At 45.3% G+C, this 19,112-nt stretch overlaps 1 protein-coding gene across 1 annotated transcript in view; it reads right to left on the bottom strand.

Moving 5' to 3' along the window:
- Positions 1-1,289: 1,289 nt before the first annotated feature.
- The window catches only part of LOC144698012 (uncharacterized), a 621,009-nt gene continuing 603,186 nt past the window's right edge, over positions 1,290-19,112 (bottom strand). The window contains exons 4-5 of the mRNA XM_078569956.1: positions 17,328-17,950; positions 1,290-1,308 (exon numbers count right to left, since the gene is read on the bottom strand). Coding sequence (XP_078426082.1) covers positions 1,290-1,308; positions 17,328-17,869 — 561 coding nt within the window. The 5' untranslated portion in view covers positions 17,870-17,950. The remainder of the gene's footprint in view (positions 1,309-17,327; positions 17,951-19,112) is intronic.

The raw sequence follows: 19,112 nt of genomic DNA, 5'->3' as shown, positions 1-19,112 counted from the left end.
GCGGTGGATTTTTCCCCCCAATAATTTATTTAGATTTTTCTTTCCCCACCTATTTCCATTATTTTTAAATGTATTTCCATCCATTGTTTTATCTCTACCTTTTAGCCTATTTCAATCCCTTCACCCCACCCCCACTAGGTCTATCTGTACCTTGCTCGTCCTGCTTTCTACCCTTAATTAGCACATTCCTTAGATAATATCACCACCTTCAACACCTCTTTGCACTTTTGTCTGTGACATCTTTTGGTTATCTCCACCTATCACTGGCCCTCTATCCAGCTCTACTTGTCCCACCCCCCCTTAAACCAGCTAATATTTCACTTCTCTTCTATTTTTACTTAGTGCTGTTGAAGAGTCATATGGACTCGAGACGTTAACTGTGTTCCTCTCAGCAGATGCTGCCAGACCTGCTGAGTTTTTCCAGGTATTTTTGTTTTTGTTGCGGTGGAATTTAAAGTCCAGCGGGTGAGAAAGGGCCGAGTGCAGGAGAGGAATGGAGCCGGAGGGTGGACTGGGAGGATTCACAAACACCCGGTGTAGGACTCCAAACCCGGATTACAAACTCCCGGAGCCCAGTTTATACCGAGTGTTTGGAAACTCCTTTTACAGGGGGTTAGAAGGGTAGGATTTACACACAGCAAACTCATAATAAAGGGAAATATTTGTCTGTTTGGATTGACCTGCTGAAACACATTGAATTCTCACTGGCGAGAGGCTGTTCAGTTGCTCACAGTGTGGTAAGAGGTTCAGGACATCATCCCACCTGCTGGGACACCATTCGCACTGACAAGAGACCTTTTAATTTAAGTGTGAGAAGTGCTTTAAAAGGTGTGGGGAACCTGGCGGGGAGATTTGCTAATGCTGTCGGTGGGCTCTTAAACTAATTTGGCATGGGGGTGGGATACTGAGTAGAGGTATAGGAGGGGGTGATGTACAGACAAGTATATAAGAAAAAACAAGTCAGTCTGGAAGGCAGAGTGTACAAAGTCAAGTTAAGGCACAAGGCAACATGGCAAGGCTGGATGACATTTATTTTAATGTGAGGAGTGTTGTGAGGAAGGCAGATGAGTTGCAGATGCTGATTAACACATGGGGATATGATATCATTGCTATCACGGTGACATGGCTGAGGGAGGGGCAGGACTGGCAGCTCAATATTCCGTGGTATAGAATCTTCAGGTGAGACAGGAAGGGGGCGGAGGTTGTAAAAGAGATGGTGGTGTCACAATATTGATCAAGGAGTCAATTACTGCAGTAAGGAGGGATGGTATCTTAGAAGGTTCCTTAAATCAGGCCGTATAGGTAGAACTTAAAAACAGAAATGGGGCAATCACATTGTTGTGAGCATACTATAGACCCCCAAACAGTCAGGGAGAGATAGAAGGGCAGATATGTAGGCAAAATCTCAGAAGTGTTAAAATAATAGGGTAATAATAATCGGGGATTTCAACTTCCCCAATATTAACTGGGATAGACAAAGTGTGAAAGACTTTGAAGGGGCTGAATTCTTCAAATGTATCCAGGAGGGATTTTTAAGCCAGCACATAGAAAGTCCTACAAGAGAGGTGCTGGACCTATTAGAGAACAAAGCTGGGCAAGTTGTAGAAGTATCAGTGGGGGACCAGTTCAGTGATAATGACCATAACTCAGTAAGATTTAAGTAGTTATGGAAAAGGACGAAGATGGTTAGAAAATAAGGGTTTTGAATTGGGGAAGGCCAATTTCAATATGATAAGACAGGACCTGGCCAATGTGGACTGGGAGCAGCTACTTGTAGGAAAATCAACATCAGAGCAGTGGGAGTCATTCAAAAAGGAAATAGTGAGAGTACAGGGCCAACATTTTCCCACAAAGGACCAACAAGTCCAGAGAAACTGGGATGTTGAGGAATTGACAGGATTAGATAAGGGGGGAAAAAAAGGGAAGCTTTTAAGCCCTCGGTACATACCGAGGGCTTAAAACAGCAGGAGCCCTTGATGGGTACAGAACGTGTAGGGGGTTAAAGAAGAAATTAGGAAAGCGAAGAGGGGGCATGAAAAACACAGCTGGGTGAAATAAGTTAAAATCCAAAGGCATTTTATAAGTATATTCAGGGCAAGAGGATAACCAGGGAGAGATTAGGGGCCATCAGGGACCAAAATGGCAATCTGTGTGAGGAGTTGGAAGATGTAGATGAAGTTTTAAATGAGTACTTTGCATCTGTATTAACTATACAGAAGGACGATGTAGGTATAGAAATCAGGGAGGGGGACTGTGATATACTTGAACAAATGAGTATTGAGAGGGAGGAGGTATTAGCGGTTTTATTGGGCCTTAAAAGTCTATTAATCCCCAGGCCCAGATGAGATGTATCCCAGGTGCTGTGGGGGGCAAGGGAGGAGCTTTCAGGGGCCCTGACATTAATTTTCAAATCCTCTCTGGCCACAGGAGAAGTACCAGAGGACTGGAGGACAGCTAATGTGGTATCATTATTAAAGAAGAATGGTGGGGATAAACCAGGGAGCTAATAGGCCAGTGAGTCCAACATCACTGGTAGGGAAACTTTTGGAAACGTTCTGAGGGACAGAATTAATCCCCATGAGGAGAGGCAAGAATTAATCAAGGATAGTCAGCATGGCTTTGTCGGTGAGAGATCATGTCTAACAAATTTGATTGAATTTTTCGAGGAGGTGACGAGGTGTGTAGATGAGGGTAGTTCAGTTGATGTAGTCCACATGGAATTCTCTAAGGCTTTTGACAAGGTCTGGCATGGGAGACAGGTCCAGAAGGTAAGAGCCCATGTGATCCAGGGCAATTTGGCAAATTGGATCCAGAATTAGCTCAGTGTCAGGAGGCAGAGGGTGATGGTCAAAGGTTGTTTTTGTGACTGGAAGCCTGTGTCCAGTGGCATACTGCAGGGTTTGGTGCTGGGTCCCTTGTTGTTCTTCGTGGACATTAATGATGTAGACATGAATGTAGGAGGTATGATCAGTAAGTTCACAGGTAACACAAAAAAATCACTAGTGTGGTAAATAGCGAGGAGGAAACCCTTAGACATATAGACAGGCTGGTCAGATGGGCAGAACAGTGGAAAATGGAATTTAATCCCAAAAAGTGTGAGGTGATGCATTTTTGGAGGACTAACTGGACAAGGGAGTACATGATGAATGGTAGGACCCGAGGAAGTACAGAACCTTGGTGTGCATGTCCATAGATCCTTGAACATAAGAATATAAGAACTAGGAGCAGGAGTGGGCAATTCAGCCCCTCGAGCCTGCCCCACCATTCATTATGATCATGGCTGATCTCATTTTGGCCTCAACTCCAATTTCCCTCCCTCTCCCCATAACCTTTCAACCCATTACTAATTAAGTCCGTGTGGTGAAGGTGCTCGCACAATGCTGGTAGGTAAGGAGCAACAGGTTATTCACCCAGTGATGAGGAAGGGACATTGATATATGTCCAAATCAACAACAACAATTTGTGTTTATATCGCACATTTATTGTTATATAGTTTAGCAAGACATTTCACAGAAATGTTAGAAACCAAGGAGATACTCGGGCAGGTGGCCAATAATTTGGTCAAAGAGGTCGGTCTGAAGGAATATCTTAAAGGAAGCAAATGAGGTAGAGAGGCGGAGAGGTTTAGGGAGGGAATTCTAGAGTCTTGGAAACTGACAGAATGGCAACCAGTGATGGAATTATAAAAATCAGTTATTATCGAATTCAAGAAGAGCAGATATCTCGGGGGGATTGTGAGGCTGGAGGAGGTTACAGAGATAGGAATGATCACAACCATGGAGGAAAACAAGGATGAGAATGTGAAAATTTAGGTGCTGCTTAAATGAGTGCCTTCAAATCATTTGTATAGTTTGTGAATGGCTGTGGGCCAAGCACTGATCCTTGCAGTATCCCACAAAAACAGCCTGTCATCCTGAGAATGAGACATTTATTCCGACTCTCTGTTTTCTGTCTTTTCACCAATTCTCAAACTATAACAGGATATTACCCCAATCCCACGCACTTGAATTCTGTTTATCGACATCCTGTGCTTAGTTTAGTAACCTTCTCTCTGTCTCTCCCACTCCTCTCTCTTTCTCTCTCTGTCACATTGAATTCTCCAGCCCAGCGAATTGTGGATGCTCCATCACTGAATATATTTCCGGCTGAGATGGACAGATTTTTGGTCTCTCAGGGAGTCGAGGGATATGGGGAGTGGGTGGGAAAGTGGAGTTGAAGCCCAAGATCAGTCACGATCGTATTGAATTGTGGAGCAGGCTCGACAGGGTGTTAGGACTTCTCTTGTTCCTATTTCGTATGTTCTTGTAGAGGCCAGAGTCTTGTGTAGGCCCAGACCGGGTGGCAGGTTCCCTCCCCTGAAGGACATTAGTGAACCAGTTGGGTTTTTATGACGATCCAGCAGTTTTCATGGTCACTTTTTCCCAGTGCCGGCCCCACAAATTCCCAGATTCATTCAGCTCAATTTCACAACCTGCCTTTGTGTTTTTGTGGGTTCTCTCTCACTCCCCTTTTCCTGTTTTAAATCAATTCCACAGGGGATTAGAGGGGGAGGATTTGCATTCGGGAAACTGAAACCAAACATCACATCAGGATCTGATGGAATCGCTTAATTTATCTTAAACTGAGTATCTTCAGATTTTGAACATGGAAGGAAAAAGCACCGTTCACAGTGGGGAGAAACCGTACACGTGTTCTGTGTGTGGACGAGGCTTCATCCAATCATCTGACCTGACGGAGCATAAATGCAGTCACAATGGAGAGAAACCATCGAAATGTGGGGACTGTGGGAAGAGATTCAAATCCCCATTGAAACTGGGATCTCATTGGTGCACTCACACTGGGGAGAGACCATTCACTTGCTCTGAGCATGGGAAGGGATTCACTCAATTAGCCAACCTCATGGGACATCAGCAAGTTAACACAAATGAGAGACCTTTTAAATGCCCACAGTGTGAGATGTGCTTCAAAAGTTCTGTGGAACTAAAGTCTCATCAATGTTTTCACAATGATGAGAGACCGTTCAGGTGCTCTCACTGTGGGACTGGGTTCAGGCAATCATCTCATCTCATCGCACACCAGCGAGTCCACACTGGAGAGAGACCGTTCACCTGCTCCGAATGTGGGAAGGGATTCAGTCAGTCATCCGGCCTGCTGAGACACCAGAGAGTTCACACTGGAGAGAGGCCATTCACCTGCTCCGAATGTGGGAAGGGATTCAGTCAGTCATTCGACCTGCTGCTGCACCAGACAGTTCACACTGGAGAGAGGCCATTTACCTGCTCCGAATGTGGGAAGGGATTCAGTCAGTCATCTGACTGGCTAAGACACCAGGGAGTTTACACTGGAGAGAGGCCATTCACCTGCTCCGAATGTGGGAAGGGATTCAGTCAGTAATTCAACCTGCTGCTGCACCAGACAGTTCACACTGGAGAGAGGCCATTTACCTACTCCGAATGTGGGAAGGGATTCAGTCAGTCATCCGGCCTGCTGAGACACCAGAGAGTTCACACTGGAGAGAGGCCATTTACCTGCTCCGTATGTGGGAAGGGATTCAGTCAGTCATCCCACCGGCTAAGACACCAGCAAGTTCACAAGTAACTGTCGTGATGGGATTTTGCTCTTAATAACATTCAGGACTGAAGTATGTTCATTATAGTGTGTTTCTGTAGACATTAATAAACTCCAGCCCGCTTTGATAAAAGTCAAATAAATCAGCATTGTGTTAAACACAATGCGTTGAACCTTTTTACTATTTTTAACAAGATATTTGCTTTTTGATGTTAATAAACTCCAGTTCAGTTACAGATTCTGTATAAAATTGGAATAAATCAGCTTTGCGATGAACAGTTGAGTCGTTTTGATATTTCTAGCACAAGTTAGTTCCTTTTTAAGGGCTCTCCCTCTCCCCTGTCTCCTCCATCCTCACCTCCAGCAACAAGTGTGAGGAGCTCATGGAGCTTCCTTGTCACTAAGATTGAGACAATCTGATCAGCTGCCTCTGCTGTTTCCCTCCCCTCCACTAGCCCACTGGGACAAACTATCTCTAAAGATCCCCCTTGTCCGAGCCTGAACTCGTGATTAAATGACAAAGGGGATGATGGTGCAAGGCAGCATTGGGTGATAATGAGACAAGGAAATAAACTAATGGGACAAGTGGAGAAACAACACAGGCCCAGAGGAGGGATAAATGGTAAAAGAAGAACCATTACCAGCACCTACTGTCAGAAAAAATGGGAGCAGTAGTTATGATCTGAAATTGTCAAAATGAATGTTGAGTCCAGAAGGATGTAAAGTGTCCAATGAAAGATGGGCTGCTGTTCCTCGAGCTTCCATTGAGCTTCATTGGAACAGTGCAGGAGGGCGAGGTCAGAGTGGGAGTGGGTGGAGATTAAACTGGTAAATGACCAGGACCTCAGGGTCACACTTGGAGACTGAAAGGTGATGTTCCACAAAGCAGTTACCCAATTGGGATTTAATCTCCTCAATGTAGAGAAAACCGTACTGTGGTCAGTGAATAGACAATACTGAATAGCAAGAAGTACCAGTAAATCACTGTGCCCCTTGGAAAGTGTTTTGGGCCCTGGAATGAGGGAAGGGAGGAGGTGGATGGGTGCTGCTGCATCTGCTGTGCTTGAATGGAAATGATTCACACTGATGTTCATAAGAACACAAGAAATAGGAGCAGGGTTGGACTAAAAGGCCCCTTGAGCCTGCTCCACCATTAAATGTTCTTCCAGCTCAACTCCATTTTCCCATCCTATCACCATATCCCTTAGTGCCCAAATATTTATGGATTTCCATCTTGAACATATCAAGATGGAGAACAACAGACTCAGTGCAACTATTAATCTGGGAAATGCACAAACAAGGTGCATGTGAATTACAAATTCACCTCTTCACTGCTTGGTAATCATGTTAAATGAGCTTTACACTGGCCCCATGCTGAAATCTAGTCATTCTCTGACGGGTATTCTTAATGGTATAATTAGCAAATTTAGAATGAAAAATACCCTCTGCTTCACTGTAAGGCTGAGAGACAATTTTGTAATTGATTCATAATGTCACAGGCTGGCTCATGAGATCTGCTCATTTCATCTAATCTTATTTTCAGCTAATGGGAGAATGGCTGAAACAGGGGATGGTGAATAACAGCTCGAAACCACAGTCCCCTCTCCCACTGCCATAATGATCCTTACAACATACAGGAATTTGGGACAATGTGACTTAGATGCTCAGATTAGCTCTGCCTCCATATTATAGGAAGGAGCGAAGCACTGGGGATGGTGCAAAAAAGATTTACTGGAATGATGCCAGAATTGGAAAATATGTCAAATTCACAAAGATTTAACAGATTGAAAAGTTTTTTTCTCTGGAAAAGAAAGTGAGGGATGACTTGACTAAGGCCTTTAAGATAATGAAAGGGGTTGACAGGGTAGACAAGTGGAAGAGTTTTCCACTTGTAGATGGTTGAGAATAAATATACATTAGTCATCAATAAATCTAATGCACAATTCATATGCAACTTCTTCAATCAGAGATAAAAGCAGAAATTCATGGCAATACTCAGCACATCCAGGAGAATCTGTGAATTGAGAAATAGAGATAAGTTTTTAAGTCTGCTCACTGATGCAGTGCAGTTCTGATGGAAAGTCACAGCCCTGAAATTTAAATACATCTTTCACTCTCCACAGACACTGCCAGATCTGCTGAAAATTCAAATATTTTGTTTTTTTATTTCAAATTTACAACACCACCTTTCTCTAACTGTGGTTGCCAATGTAGAGCACATTCTTAGAAGAGTTTGAGATCCCAGTGTGAGCTGAAACTCATGTTGCAAAATCACACCATGAAATCACACCAGCTGAATGTGGAAATGGATTCACCTCGTTATTCCATTTTCTGACACAGCAGCACATTCATACCTGTGGGAGACCATTCAGATACTTCATGTGTGCAACCCTTTGCTCACTGCCCACCTGCTAACACTCCAGTTTTAGAAGGTCAAAGGATTAGATCCACAATTGCTACATTCCAACTGACAAGACAGAGTTTCAGTAGTCAGAATATGGGAAGAAAAATCACTTGTCTGTGCCGCTGCTGAGAGTCCAGTGAGTTCAGATCTAACTGTCAGGTTTTGTTCTGTTGTTAATTACACCCAGGACAGAACTATGGTGGAGGGGCCGTGCACTATGGTTGCCATATCAATATTAATAATTTTATGTATTGGCCCTATGGCGCCAATCATCATCGGATCATAAAACATAATTATCTTATCAGAAAAGGCCTTTCAATGGCGGTACGTTTACCCAGCATTCAGTGGGGGGCAGAATGTGCTCTATCCTCACTACAGGAGCTCTTGGCGCAGGCGCAGTAGCTGGCAGTGACTGGTACATGCGCATTGCGATCTCTGACTGGAGCATGCGCAGTACCGTCTGTACCTGCAGCTGGTGGAAGACGTTGACAAATGGCGAAGACAGGCGAGTAAAAGGAGCCGGTGAGTTGGGGAGGGATGGAGGCGGCGGAGTGGGCGGGGAGGCTTCATGAAGACCCTGTGAAGGTCTTAAATCTTGAATAAGAAGGTACCGGTCCTGCGGTTACACCGAATGGAGAGGGGACAATTCCGACCCGCGTCTCCTCTCGGAGACAGGCCCAAGTTAACAACCGCCATCTTCACAGGGGCAATGTGCAGCAGGGCGCATGCGCGGCCATCCTGGTCCAGGTAGCAGGAGCAGAGGATTTGCGCATTTCTATCCTGGACTGACAGGGATGGATTTTGGAAACTCCTTTTACAGGGGGTTAGAAGGGGAGGATTTACACACAGCAAACTCAAACCAAGAGTAATGTTTGTCTCATCTCAATTTCTATCTTGGAGTGACGGTTAGTGCTTTTGTAAATTTGTTTTACTGGATCTTAGAAGTTAAGGGTTGACAGATGGGAAACTCAAATCAAACATCAATTCAGATCTGGCAGAGTCACTCGATTCGTGAGGACCTGAATATCATCGGCCTTTAAATCTGGAAGGGAAACAGTTGGCCTGTCTTTCTGTGGGCAAAGGTTACTTGTAGGAGAAAGAATAATTAACTGGGGAAAGCCAACTTCAATAGGGTGAGAATGGATCTGACCCAGTAAAGTGGAATCAAAGGTTGGCAGGAGAAACTGTAATTGAGGAATGGGCTGCCTTAAAGAGGAAATAGGTCAGACATAGTAATGACATATTCTTACAAATGAGGAAGGTGTGGCTAACATATCCACAGCTCACTAAATAAGAGAAGAGATTAAGATGAAGATGAATAAATCTGCTAACAGAGATATCAGGTGACTAATACAACCGAGAGACAGGATAAAAAAAGAATATTCAGAGAGAAATTGGAAAAAGAAAGTAAGAGAAGCAAAGAGAGAGTATGAGAAGAAACTGGCAGCTAACATGGAAGGAAATCAAAACGCTTTCTCTGGCTTATACCTAGTAACAGGGTGGTAAAAGGAGAAAGAGGCTGATTAGGGATTTAAAAAAGGTGATTTACACATTGGGACAGGGGGTATGGATGAGGTATAAATGAATATTTGGCATCTGTCTTTACCAAAGAAGATGATGCTGCACAGGTCATGGTTAAAGAGGAGGGAGTTCAAACACTTGTGGTGTTTAATATTGATAAGGAGAAGGTATATAGGCTGTCTGATAAAGTTGACAAGACACCAGGATTGGATGAGATGTATCCAAGGATACTGAGGGATTTCAGAGTGGAAATTGTGGAGGCACTGACCATATTATTCCAATCTTCTTCAGACCCATGAGTGGTGACAGAGGACAGGAGAATTGCAAACCATACACCTTTGTTCAAAAAGGGTGTAATGATAAGCCCAGCAACTACCAGACCAGTCAGTTTAACCTTGGGAGTGATAATTCTGGACAAAATTAATAGTCACTTAAGCAAATGTGGGCTAATTCAGGAAAGCCAGCACAAGTTTGTTAAGGGAAAATCATGTTAAACTAACTTGCTTAAGGTTTTTCAAGAGTTAACAGTGTGGTTGATGAGGATAATGCTGTTAATGTGGTGTACATGGTCTTCCAAATGGCATTAGGTAAAGTGCCACATAACAGACTTGTGAGCAAAGTTATAGCTCACAGAACAAAATGGGCAGCAGCAACATGGGTACAAACTTAACTGATTGAAAGGAAACAGAGAGTAATGATTTTTCAGAATGGAGGAAGGTTGAAAGTGGATTTCCCCAGGAGTCAGTGTTAGGACTCCTGCTCCTATGACCTAGACCTTAGTGTTCAGGCACAATTTTGAAATTTATGGGCACAGACTGCGTAGAAGGTCCTTTCTCTGGTGGACCTTAGTGAACCAGTTGAGTTTTTGTGACAATCCAGCATCTTTCGTGGTCACTTTTTCCTCGTGCCGGCCCCACAAATTCCCAGATCCATTCAGCTCAGTTTCACAACCTGCCTTTGTGTTTTTGTGGGTTGTCCCTCGCTCCCTTTTTCCGTTTTAAATCAATTCCACAGGTTATTAGAAGGAGAGGATTTGCAGTCAGGAAACTGAAACCAAACATCACATCAGGATCTGGTGGAGTTGCACAGTTTATCGTAGCCTGAATATCATTGGATTTTGAACATGGAAGGAAAAAGCACCGTTCACAGTGGGGAGAAACCGTACACGTGTTCTGTGTGTGGACGAGGCTTCAGCCAATCATCTAATCTGGCAGGACATAAATGCAGTCCCAACAGGGAGAAACCGTGGAAATGTGGGGACTGTGGGATGGGATTCACTTGTTCATCCTACCTACTGAAACACCAGTGAGTTCACACTGACGAGAGACCTTTTAAATGCTTGGACTGTGGGAAGTGCTACAAAAGTTCCTGGGAACTGATGTCCCATCAACGCGTTCACACTGGTGAGAGACTGTTCAGCTGCGCTTACTGTGGGACTGGGTTCAGGCGATCATCTCATCTGACTGTGCACCAACGTATTCGCACTGGGGAGAAGCCATTTATCTGCTCCAAGTGTGGGAAGGGATTCACTCAGTCATCCAACCTGCTGAGACACCAGCATGGTCACACTGGAGAGAGGCATTTCACCTGTTCAGAATGTGGGAAGGGATTCACTGATTCATCCCATCAGTTGACGCACCAGCGAGTTCACAGTGAGGAGAGACCTTTTCAATGTCCAGACTGTGGGAAGTGCTATAAAAGTTCCGGGGACCTGATGTCCCATCAACGTGTTCACACTGACGAGAGACCGTTCAGGTGCTCTCACTGTGGGACTGGGTTCAGGTGATCAGCTAATCTTATTTCACACCAGCGAGTTCACACTGGGGAGAGGCCTTTCACCTGCTCCATGTGTGGGATGGGATTTACTCAGTCATCCAACCTCCTGAAACACCAGTGAGTTCACACTGGGGAGAGACCGTTCACCTGCTTTGAGTGTGGGAAAGGATTCACTCAGTCATCCAACCAGCTGAGACACCAGCGAGTTCACGAGTAACTACAGTGATTGAGTTTTGCAACTGAACCATGTTTCACTGGGGTGTGTTTCTGCTGATGTTAGTAAACTCCATCCCAGTTATAGGTGTTAATGTTCTGGATAAAAATAAAATCAATTAGCTTTCTATTAAATCGATGGTGTTGAATCTTTTTACTATCCCTAAGACATTAGTTCCTTTCGAAGGGCTCTCCCTCTCCCCTGTCTCCTCCATCTTCACCTCCAACAACAAGTGTGAGGAGCTCATGGAGCTTCTTTGTCACTAAGATTGAGACAATCCGATCAACTGCCTCTGCTGCTTTCTTCCCTTCCACTAGCCCATCGGGACAAACTTTCTCTAAAGATCCCCCATGTCTGAGCTCTGAACCCACATCTTTCTCCAGTTTGTCTCCCATCTCCCCTTCCTGCCCTCTCAGAGTTCACTTTGCCCATGAGACCCACCTCCTGCTCCATCGACCCTATTCCCGCTAAACTGCTGATCACCCAATATCCCCATGTTCACTGATATTAACGGTTCTCTATCTCCTGGTACTGCCCATCTCTCCTTCAAATCTGCCATCATCACCTGTCCTCAATAAAACCAACACTTGACCCCACTGTCCTGTTAAACTGCTGCTCCAACTCCAACCTCCTATCATTCTGCAAAGTCCTGATCGCCTCCCAAATCCATGCTCACATTTCCCAGAACTCCATGTTTAAATCCCTCCAATAAGATCTCTGTCCCTGTCACGGTATTGAAACAGCTCTTCCCAAAGTCACCAATGACACCCGATGTGAATGTGACAAAGGAAAACTCACTCATTGTCCTTCTCGGCCTGTCCACAGCCTCTAACAACGTGGACCAAACCGTCCTCCTCCAATGCCTCTGCACTGGTGGCCAGCTGGGTGGGACATGATGAAACAATGTACAAACAATTCAAAGGCTGAGTGACTTCAAGAAATAACCGGGCAGACAGAGAATGTCACTGTTACAACAAGGAAAGTCCGTGGTTTCAGTGAATGAACCAACAGAAGGGTGTTGTGGAGAATCAAAAACGCTCAACATGAGTCAGCTGTGTGATGGAAAAGCAACATTAATGACAAATATGGGGATACAGGAGAGTCCCAAAGACATCTCATCGATACAAGTTTCTCCCGTACGTTTGGAATATTTTGTAGACATTACAGCATTGATCATGATTACAGAATGAACCGTGTGCCCTTGTTTATAATTTCGATCCTGTACGTTCATGCCTATGTAGAAATGGTCTGCACCCATACCTGGTTCCTCTGTTATTCCCCTCCCACCCCACACCACAAGTGCACTTCCTCTGACCTCCTTGCCTTTCTAGCTCCTTCTCACTGTCTCCCTTTCCATCAAAAATCAGCAAATTGTTAAAAAAATGAATGTAAAAATAATGTCTAACCTTGTAATCCCGACATTAGCAAGAAGTCCCCTTATGACCCCGTTGGACATCTGTCCATTCGACCATACCCTAATCCTTCTGTTAGTCCTAAATTAACCATGTCAGTCAGGCTAAGCAGAATTATTAACTTGAAGCATATATGTGTTAATGACGCATTCCCTCCTTTCAAGGTTTAGGACAGGTTAGGAAGAAGGTTCATATTGTCATCATTCAGGACAACCCAGATTACAAAGGAACAACTGATCTCAAAGACAACCTCTTGTAGTGTGTGTGAAGGGGGTGTGCTGACTCAGGTTTAAATGGGTTAAATGATATATGTTTTCTATATTAGACAATCACATTAAAATCTGGAACTCAGATGGGGATGTGGATTTGTGTTAGGTGGGAAGATCTGGATCAGTGTATTACTCCAGGGAGCCTAATGATCAGAGGGACAGTATTTCAGAACTGATTTCTGTGATAGCAGCAATCCCATTGCTCTCTGTGAAAAAGACCGATGGAAATATTTAAAGTGGAAACCATAGGTGTGTTGGAGGATGATGTACACAAGGAATTTGTGAATTATCTGAGGGGAAAGGAATGGATCTGGAAAGCAGCAGACACATCATGTTGCTCCAGGAGAAGTGGGGCCTGGTTGTGTAGATGTCAGGTTTTACACAGCACACAGACAGCCTGTGGTTTCACCCTGGATGAAGGATCTCCGAATCGTACCATTCACATCACCGAATGGGATTCTCAGAAGCCATGTTGTCTGCTTGGAGAGGAAGGTTTGTGTTATAGCTAATGAGAAGCAGCACAGACAACCACACACAGAGACTCACACACACACGTTCTCTGTCTGTCTCACACACTCAGACAACCTCTCCACACCCACACATTTACACACACTTCCACACTCAGGGATACACCCGCATTCATACAAACAGACACGTGAGGACACATCCTGTCCTATCAGGTGGACAACACCAACCAAAGTGACTAATACTGGGGATAAAGTATTGGTGCCTGTGAAGAACACTGTTTTTGGCACATTCAAGTCAACATCACCCTCCATAGCCTGTGAGCGGTTTTGACCATCCAATCTCACCCCTTTCTCTGAACATTAAATCTATATTGAACAACATCTGGGACAGAGGCTACAACACAATTAGAACAATGAGCTGTCTATTGCCAGTGACAGTGGGAGGTAGTGTAAATTTCAGAACAACATCCCTGGATAATTACAGCCTCTAATTTCCTCTTGGAATGACTTAAAATGTCAATTCCTCTCATGTTGATGGTCTGTTTGATGAGAGAATTCTGAGACAGGTCACATGGAGAAAGAATATAATGTTGTTTTGACTCAGTATCCAATATTCCCCTGAGTTTGTTCATTGCTGCCCCAATGTCCTGAGACATGTTCCTATGTTCAAAAGGAACTATTTTGTGTCAGCAATATTAAAAAAGACTCGATACACCATGTGTTTAACACAAATCTGATTGTTATCCAGAATATAAACCCCTATAACTGGGCTGGAGTTTATTAACATCAGCAGAAACAGACCCCAATGAACATGGTTCAGACCTGGATGTGATTCACAGCAAAATCCAATCACTTGTTAATTGTGAACTCGCTGGTGTCTCAGCAGGTTAGTGACTGAATGAATCCCTTTCCACATGTGAATGGCCAGCATGTGAATGGCCTCTCTCCAGTGTGAATTCGCTGGTGTACAGTGAGTTGAGATGACCATCTGAACCCAGTCCCACAGTGAGAGCACCTGAATGGTCTCCCGTCAGTGTTAACATGTTGATGGGAGATCAGTTCACTGGAATTTTAGCACTTCTCACAGTCTGGGCATATAAAAGTCCACTCAGCAGTGTGAATTTGTTGATGTGTCTGTAGCTGGGGTGACTGAGTAAATCTCTTGCCACACTCGGAGCAGCTGAACAACTTCTCCCCAGTGTGAACCAGCTGGTGTCTCACAAGGTTGTTTGAATGGGTGAATCTTTTCCCACACTCGGAGCAGCTGAATGGCCTCCCCGCAGTGTGAGTTTGTTCGTGTCTCAGCAGGTTGGATAACTGAGTGAATCCCTTCCCACACTCCGTACAGGTGAATGGCCTCTCCCCAGTGTGAGTGTTCTGGTGTATTGTGAGTTCTGATAAATATATGCTTTCTTTACCACCTGATCCACCTGTCCTGCCACCTTCAGGGACCAGTGGACATGGACTCCGAGGTCTCTCACTTTTTCTACCCCTCCCAATATTCTCCTGTTTATTGTGTATTCTCCAGCTTTGTTTGCCCTCCCCAAATGCATTTGCATGAATTATCTTTCTGTTTTACAGCTGATTTAAAGTTGCAGATTTTGCTAAAAGTTTAAATTGGGATTGATATTCAAAGTTAACTATTTAACTGCAGAAATAACTTCAGCTGGGGGTCAGTGAATTAAGAGGAAAGATCCCAGACAGCGGTTCTTCAAGGTACACTGCAGGCCCGACAGCTCAATCAGCTCCACTCTCAGCTCAGGAGAGCTCAACAACTCCATATCCTGTCCACAGGGGAGTTCTCCTGGTGCAGTGGGACCAACATTCGTGCTTTAACTAACACCACCAAAAAAAACTGGATTAATCAGTTAGTCTGATTGCTGTTTGTGGAATCTTGCTGTGCACAAACAGGTTGTTCTGAAACAGGAACAACTTATATAAAACATCCCAAGGTGCTTCAGAAAAGTTTCCAAAAGAAAAAACTGACAAGTCACATAGGGAGATATCAGGGTCAATGGACAAAGCCATGATTGAAGAGGTAGATTTTAACCAACATCTTTAATCAGGAGAGAGAGGTGGAGGGGTGGAGAAGTTGAGGGAGAGAATTTCAAAGCTTCACACCAGGCACGGCCATCAATGGTGAAGTAATTAAAGTCAGGGATGCCAAAGAGGCCAGGAGGATGAGTGCTGAAATCTAGGAGGGTTGTAGTACTGGAGATTAGAGAGGGATGAGGCCATGGAGGGATTTGAAACAAGTATGCAATTTTAAAATGGAGACATTGCTTGACCAAGAGCCAATGTGGGTCAATGAGCACAGGGGTGATGGGTGAACGGGATTTGAGGTGAGAACACACAGGCACAGAGTTTTTGATGATCTCATGATTCCGTGTGGGACGGGGTGAATGTGAGAGCCTGGCCAGAAATGTATTGGAATCATCAAGTCTAAAGGTATCACAGACATGGATGAGAGTTTGAGCAGCAGATGAGTTGGGGGTGGGGTGGAGACAGGCGACGTTATGGAGATTGAAATATCTGGTGTTGGTGATGGTGTGGATATGTGGTCAGAAACTCATCTTGGAGTCAAATAAGACAGCAAGATTGTGAACAGTGTGGTTCAGCCTCAGACAGTTCCCAGGGAGAGGGATGGACTCGGTAGTTAGGGAACAGAATTTGTAGTGGTGACCGAAGACAATGGCTTTGGTCTTCCCAATTTTTAATTGGAGGAAATTTCTGCTCATCCAGTGCTGGATGTGGGATAAGCAGTTTGATCATTTAGTAACAGTGGAGGAATGGACAGGGATGGTGGTGAGGTAGAGCTGGGTGTTGTCAGTGTACATGTGAAAACTAACACGGTGCTTTTGGATGATGTCACCGAGTGGCAGCATGTAGATGAGAAATAGGAGGGGCCAAGAATAGATCCTTGGGGGACACCAAGTACAAGGACTTTGGAGAGGAAAGGGAGGTTGGAGATGGGGCAGTGGTTTGTGAAGACAATGGTGGATCAGAGATTGTTTTTTTAGGATGGGTGATGACGATGCATTGAAAGGTGAAGAGGGACAGTCCCAGGAGAGAGAGAGAACCATTAACAATATCAGCTACATGGAGAAATTAGATGATCAGCAGTTTAGTGGGAATAGGATCGATGGGGCAGGTGGTGGGTCTCATGGACAAGATGAGCGCTGAGAGGGCATGAGGGGAGATGGGAGAGAAACTAGAGGAAGATGCGAGTTCAGGGTTAAGACAAGGGGGATCTTTACTGAGTTTGTCCTGGTGGGCTAGTGAAAGGGAAGGAAGCAGCAGAGGCAGCTGATCGGATTGTCTCAATCTTAGTGACAAAGAAGCTCCATGAGCTCCTCACACTTGTTGGAGGTTAGGGTGGAGGAGGCAGGGGAGAGGGAGGGTCCTTCAACATGAACTAACTTGTGTTAGAGCCACTAAAAAGATACAACTCACTGTATTTCATACAAAGCTGATTTATTTGACTTTATCATATGATATACTTTTTTAATATTAACACCTATAACTGGGCTGATGTTTGCTAACATCAGCAGAAACAGACCCCAATGTACATGGTTCAGTCCTGGATGTGACTAACAGCAAAATCTAATCAATGTTCTGAGTTACTTGTGAACTCGCTGATGTCTCAGCAGGCTGGATCACCGAGTGAATCCCTTCCCACACTTGGAGCAGGTGAACGGTCTCTCCCCAGTGTGAGTTCGCTGGTGTGCAGTGAGTTGAGATGATTCCCTGAACCCAGTCCCACAGTGAGAGCAGCTGAACGGCCTCCCGTCAGTGTGAACACGTTGATGGTATGTCAGGTTCCCGGAGCTTTTGTAGCATTTCCCACAGTCTGGGCATTTAAAAGGTCTCTCGTCAGTGTGAACTCGCTGGTGTGTCAGCAGATGCGATAATTGCATGAATCCCTTCCCACACTGGGAGCAGGTGAACGGTCTCTCCCCTGTGTGAAGTTGCTGGTGTTGATGCAGCCCTGATGATCGGGTGAACTCCTGCCCACACTCGGGACAGGTGAACGGCTTCTCCCCAGTGTGAACTCGCTGGTGTGTCAGCAGGCTGGATGATCGAGTAAATCCCTTCCCACATAAGGAGCAGGTGAATGGTCTCTCCCCAGTGTGACTGCGTCGATGAGTTTCCAGCTCAGACGGGAATCTGAATCCCATTCCACAATCCCCACATTTCCACGGTATCTCCCCACTGTGAACGGTGCTTTGTCCGTCCATGTTCAATAGGGCGACTCCGTCAGATCCTGATGTGATGTTTGGTTTCAGTTTCCCGACTGCAAATCCTCCCCTTCTAATACCCTGTGAAATTGATTTAAAACAGAAAAAGGGGAGTGAGAGAGAACCCACAAAAACACAAAGGCAGGTTGTGAAATTGAGCTGAATGAATCTGGGAATTTGTGGGGCCGGCACGAGGAAAAAGTGACCATGAAAACTGCTGGATTGTCATAAAAACCCAACTGGTTCACTAATGTCCTTCAGGGAAGGGAACCTGCCACCCCGTCTGGGCCAACACAAGACTCTGGTCTCTATAAGAACATACGAAATAGGAACAAGAGAAGTCCTGACACCCTGTCGAGCCTGCTCCACCATTCAATATGATCGTGGCTGATCTTAGGTTTCCCGCCCACTCTCCATATCCCTCGACTCCCTGAGAGACCAAAAATCTCTCCATCTCAGCCGGAATATATTCAATGATGGAGCATCCACAACCCGCTGGGCTGGAGAATTCTATGTGACAGAGAGAGAGAGAAGGGGAGTGGGAGAGACAAGGAGAAGCGGACTAGGAGAGGCAGAGAGAGAAGCTGAGTGGGAGAGGCAGAGAGCGAAGGGGAGTAGGAGAGGCAGCGAGAGAAGGGGAGTGGGAGAGGCAGAGAAGGGGAGTGGGAGAGGCAGGGAGAGAAGGGGAGTGGGAGAGGCAGAGAGAGAAGGGGAGTGGGACAGTCAGAGAGAGAAGGGGAGTGGGAGAGGCAGAGGGAGAAGGGGAGTGGGAGAGGCAGAGAGAGAAGGGGATTGGGAGAGGCAGAGGGAGAAGGGGAGTGGGAGAGGCAGAGAGAGAAGGGGACTGGGAGAGGCAGAGAGAGAAGTGGAGTGGGAGAGGCAGAGAGAGAAGGGGAGAGGGAGAGGCAGAGGGAGAAGGGGAGTGGGAGAGGCAGAGAAAGAAGGGGAGTGGGAGGGGCAGAGAGAGAAGGGGAGTGGGAGAGGCAGAGGGAGAAGGGGAGTGGGAGAGGCAGGGAGAGAAGGGGATTAGGAGAGGCAGAGAGAGAAGGGAAATGGGAGAGGCAGAGAGAGAAGGGTAGTGGGAGAGGTAGGGGATGAGGGGGTTGTTATAGATCAACAACTAAACCAGAACTTTGACAAAACTTCCCAAACCCTCAACCTCCACTACCTAGAAGGACCAGGGTAACAGGTGTATGTGAACACCATCACCTCCAAGTTTCCGTCCAAGTCACACACCATCCTG

Source organism: Cetorhinus maximus, chromosome 23 (genome assembly GCF_964194155.1).
Source record: "Cetorhinus maximus chromosome 23, sCetMax3.hap1.1, whole genome shotgun sequence".
NCBI classification, from domain to species: Eukaryota; Metazoa; Chordata; class Chondrichthyes; order Lamniformes; family Cetorhinidae; genus Cetorhinus; species Cetorhinus maximus.
Note: the sequence above shows the minus strand (reverse complement) of the source record. Positions and strands in the feature narration are given on the sequence as shown.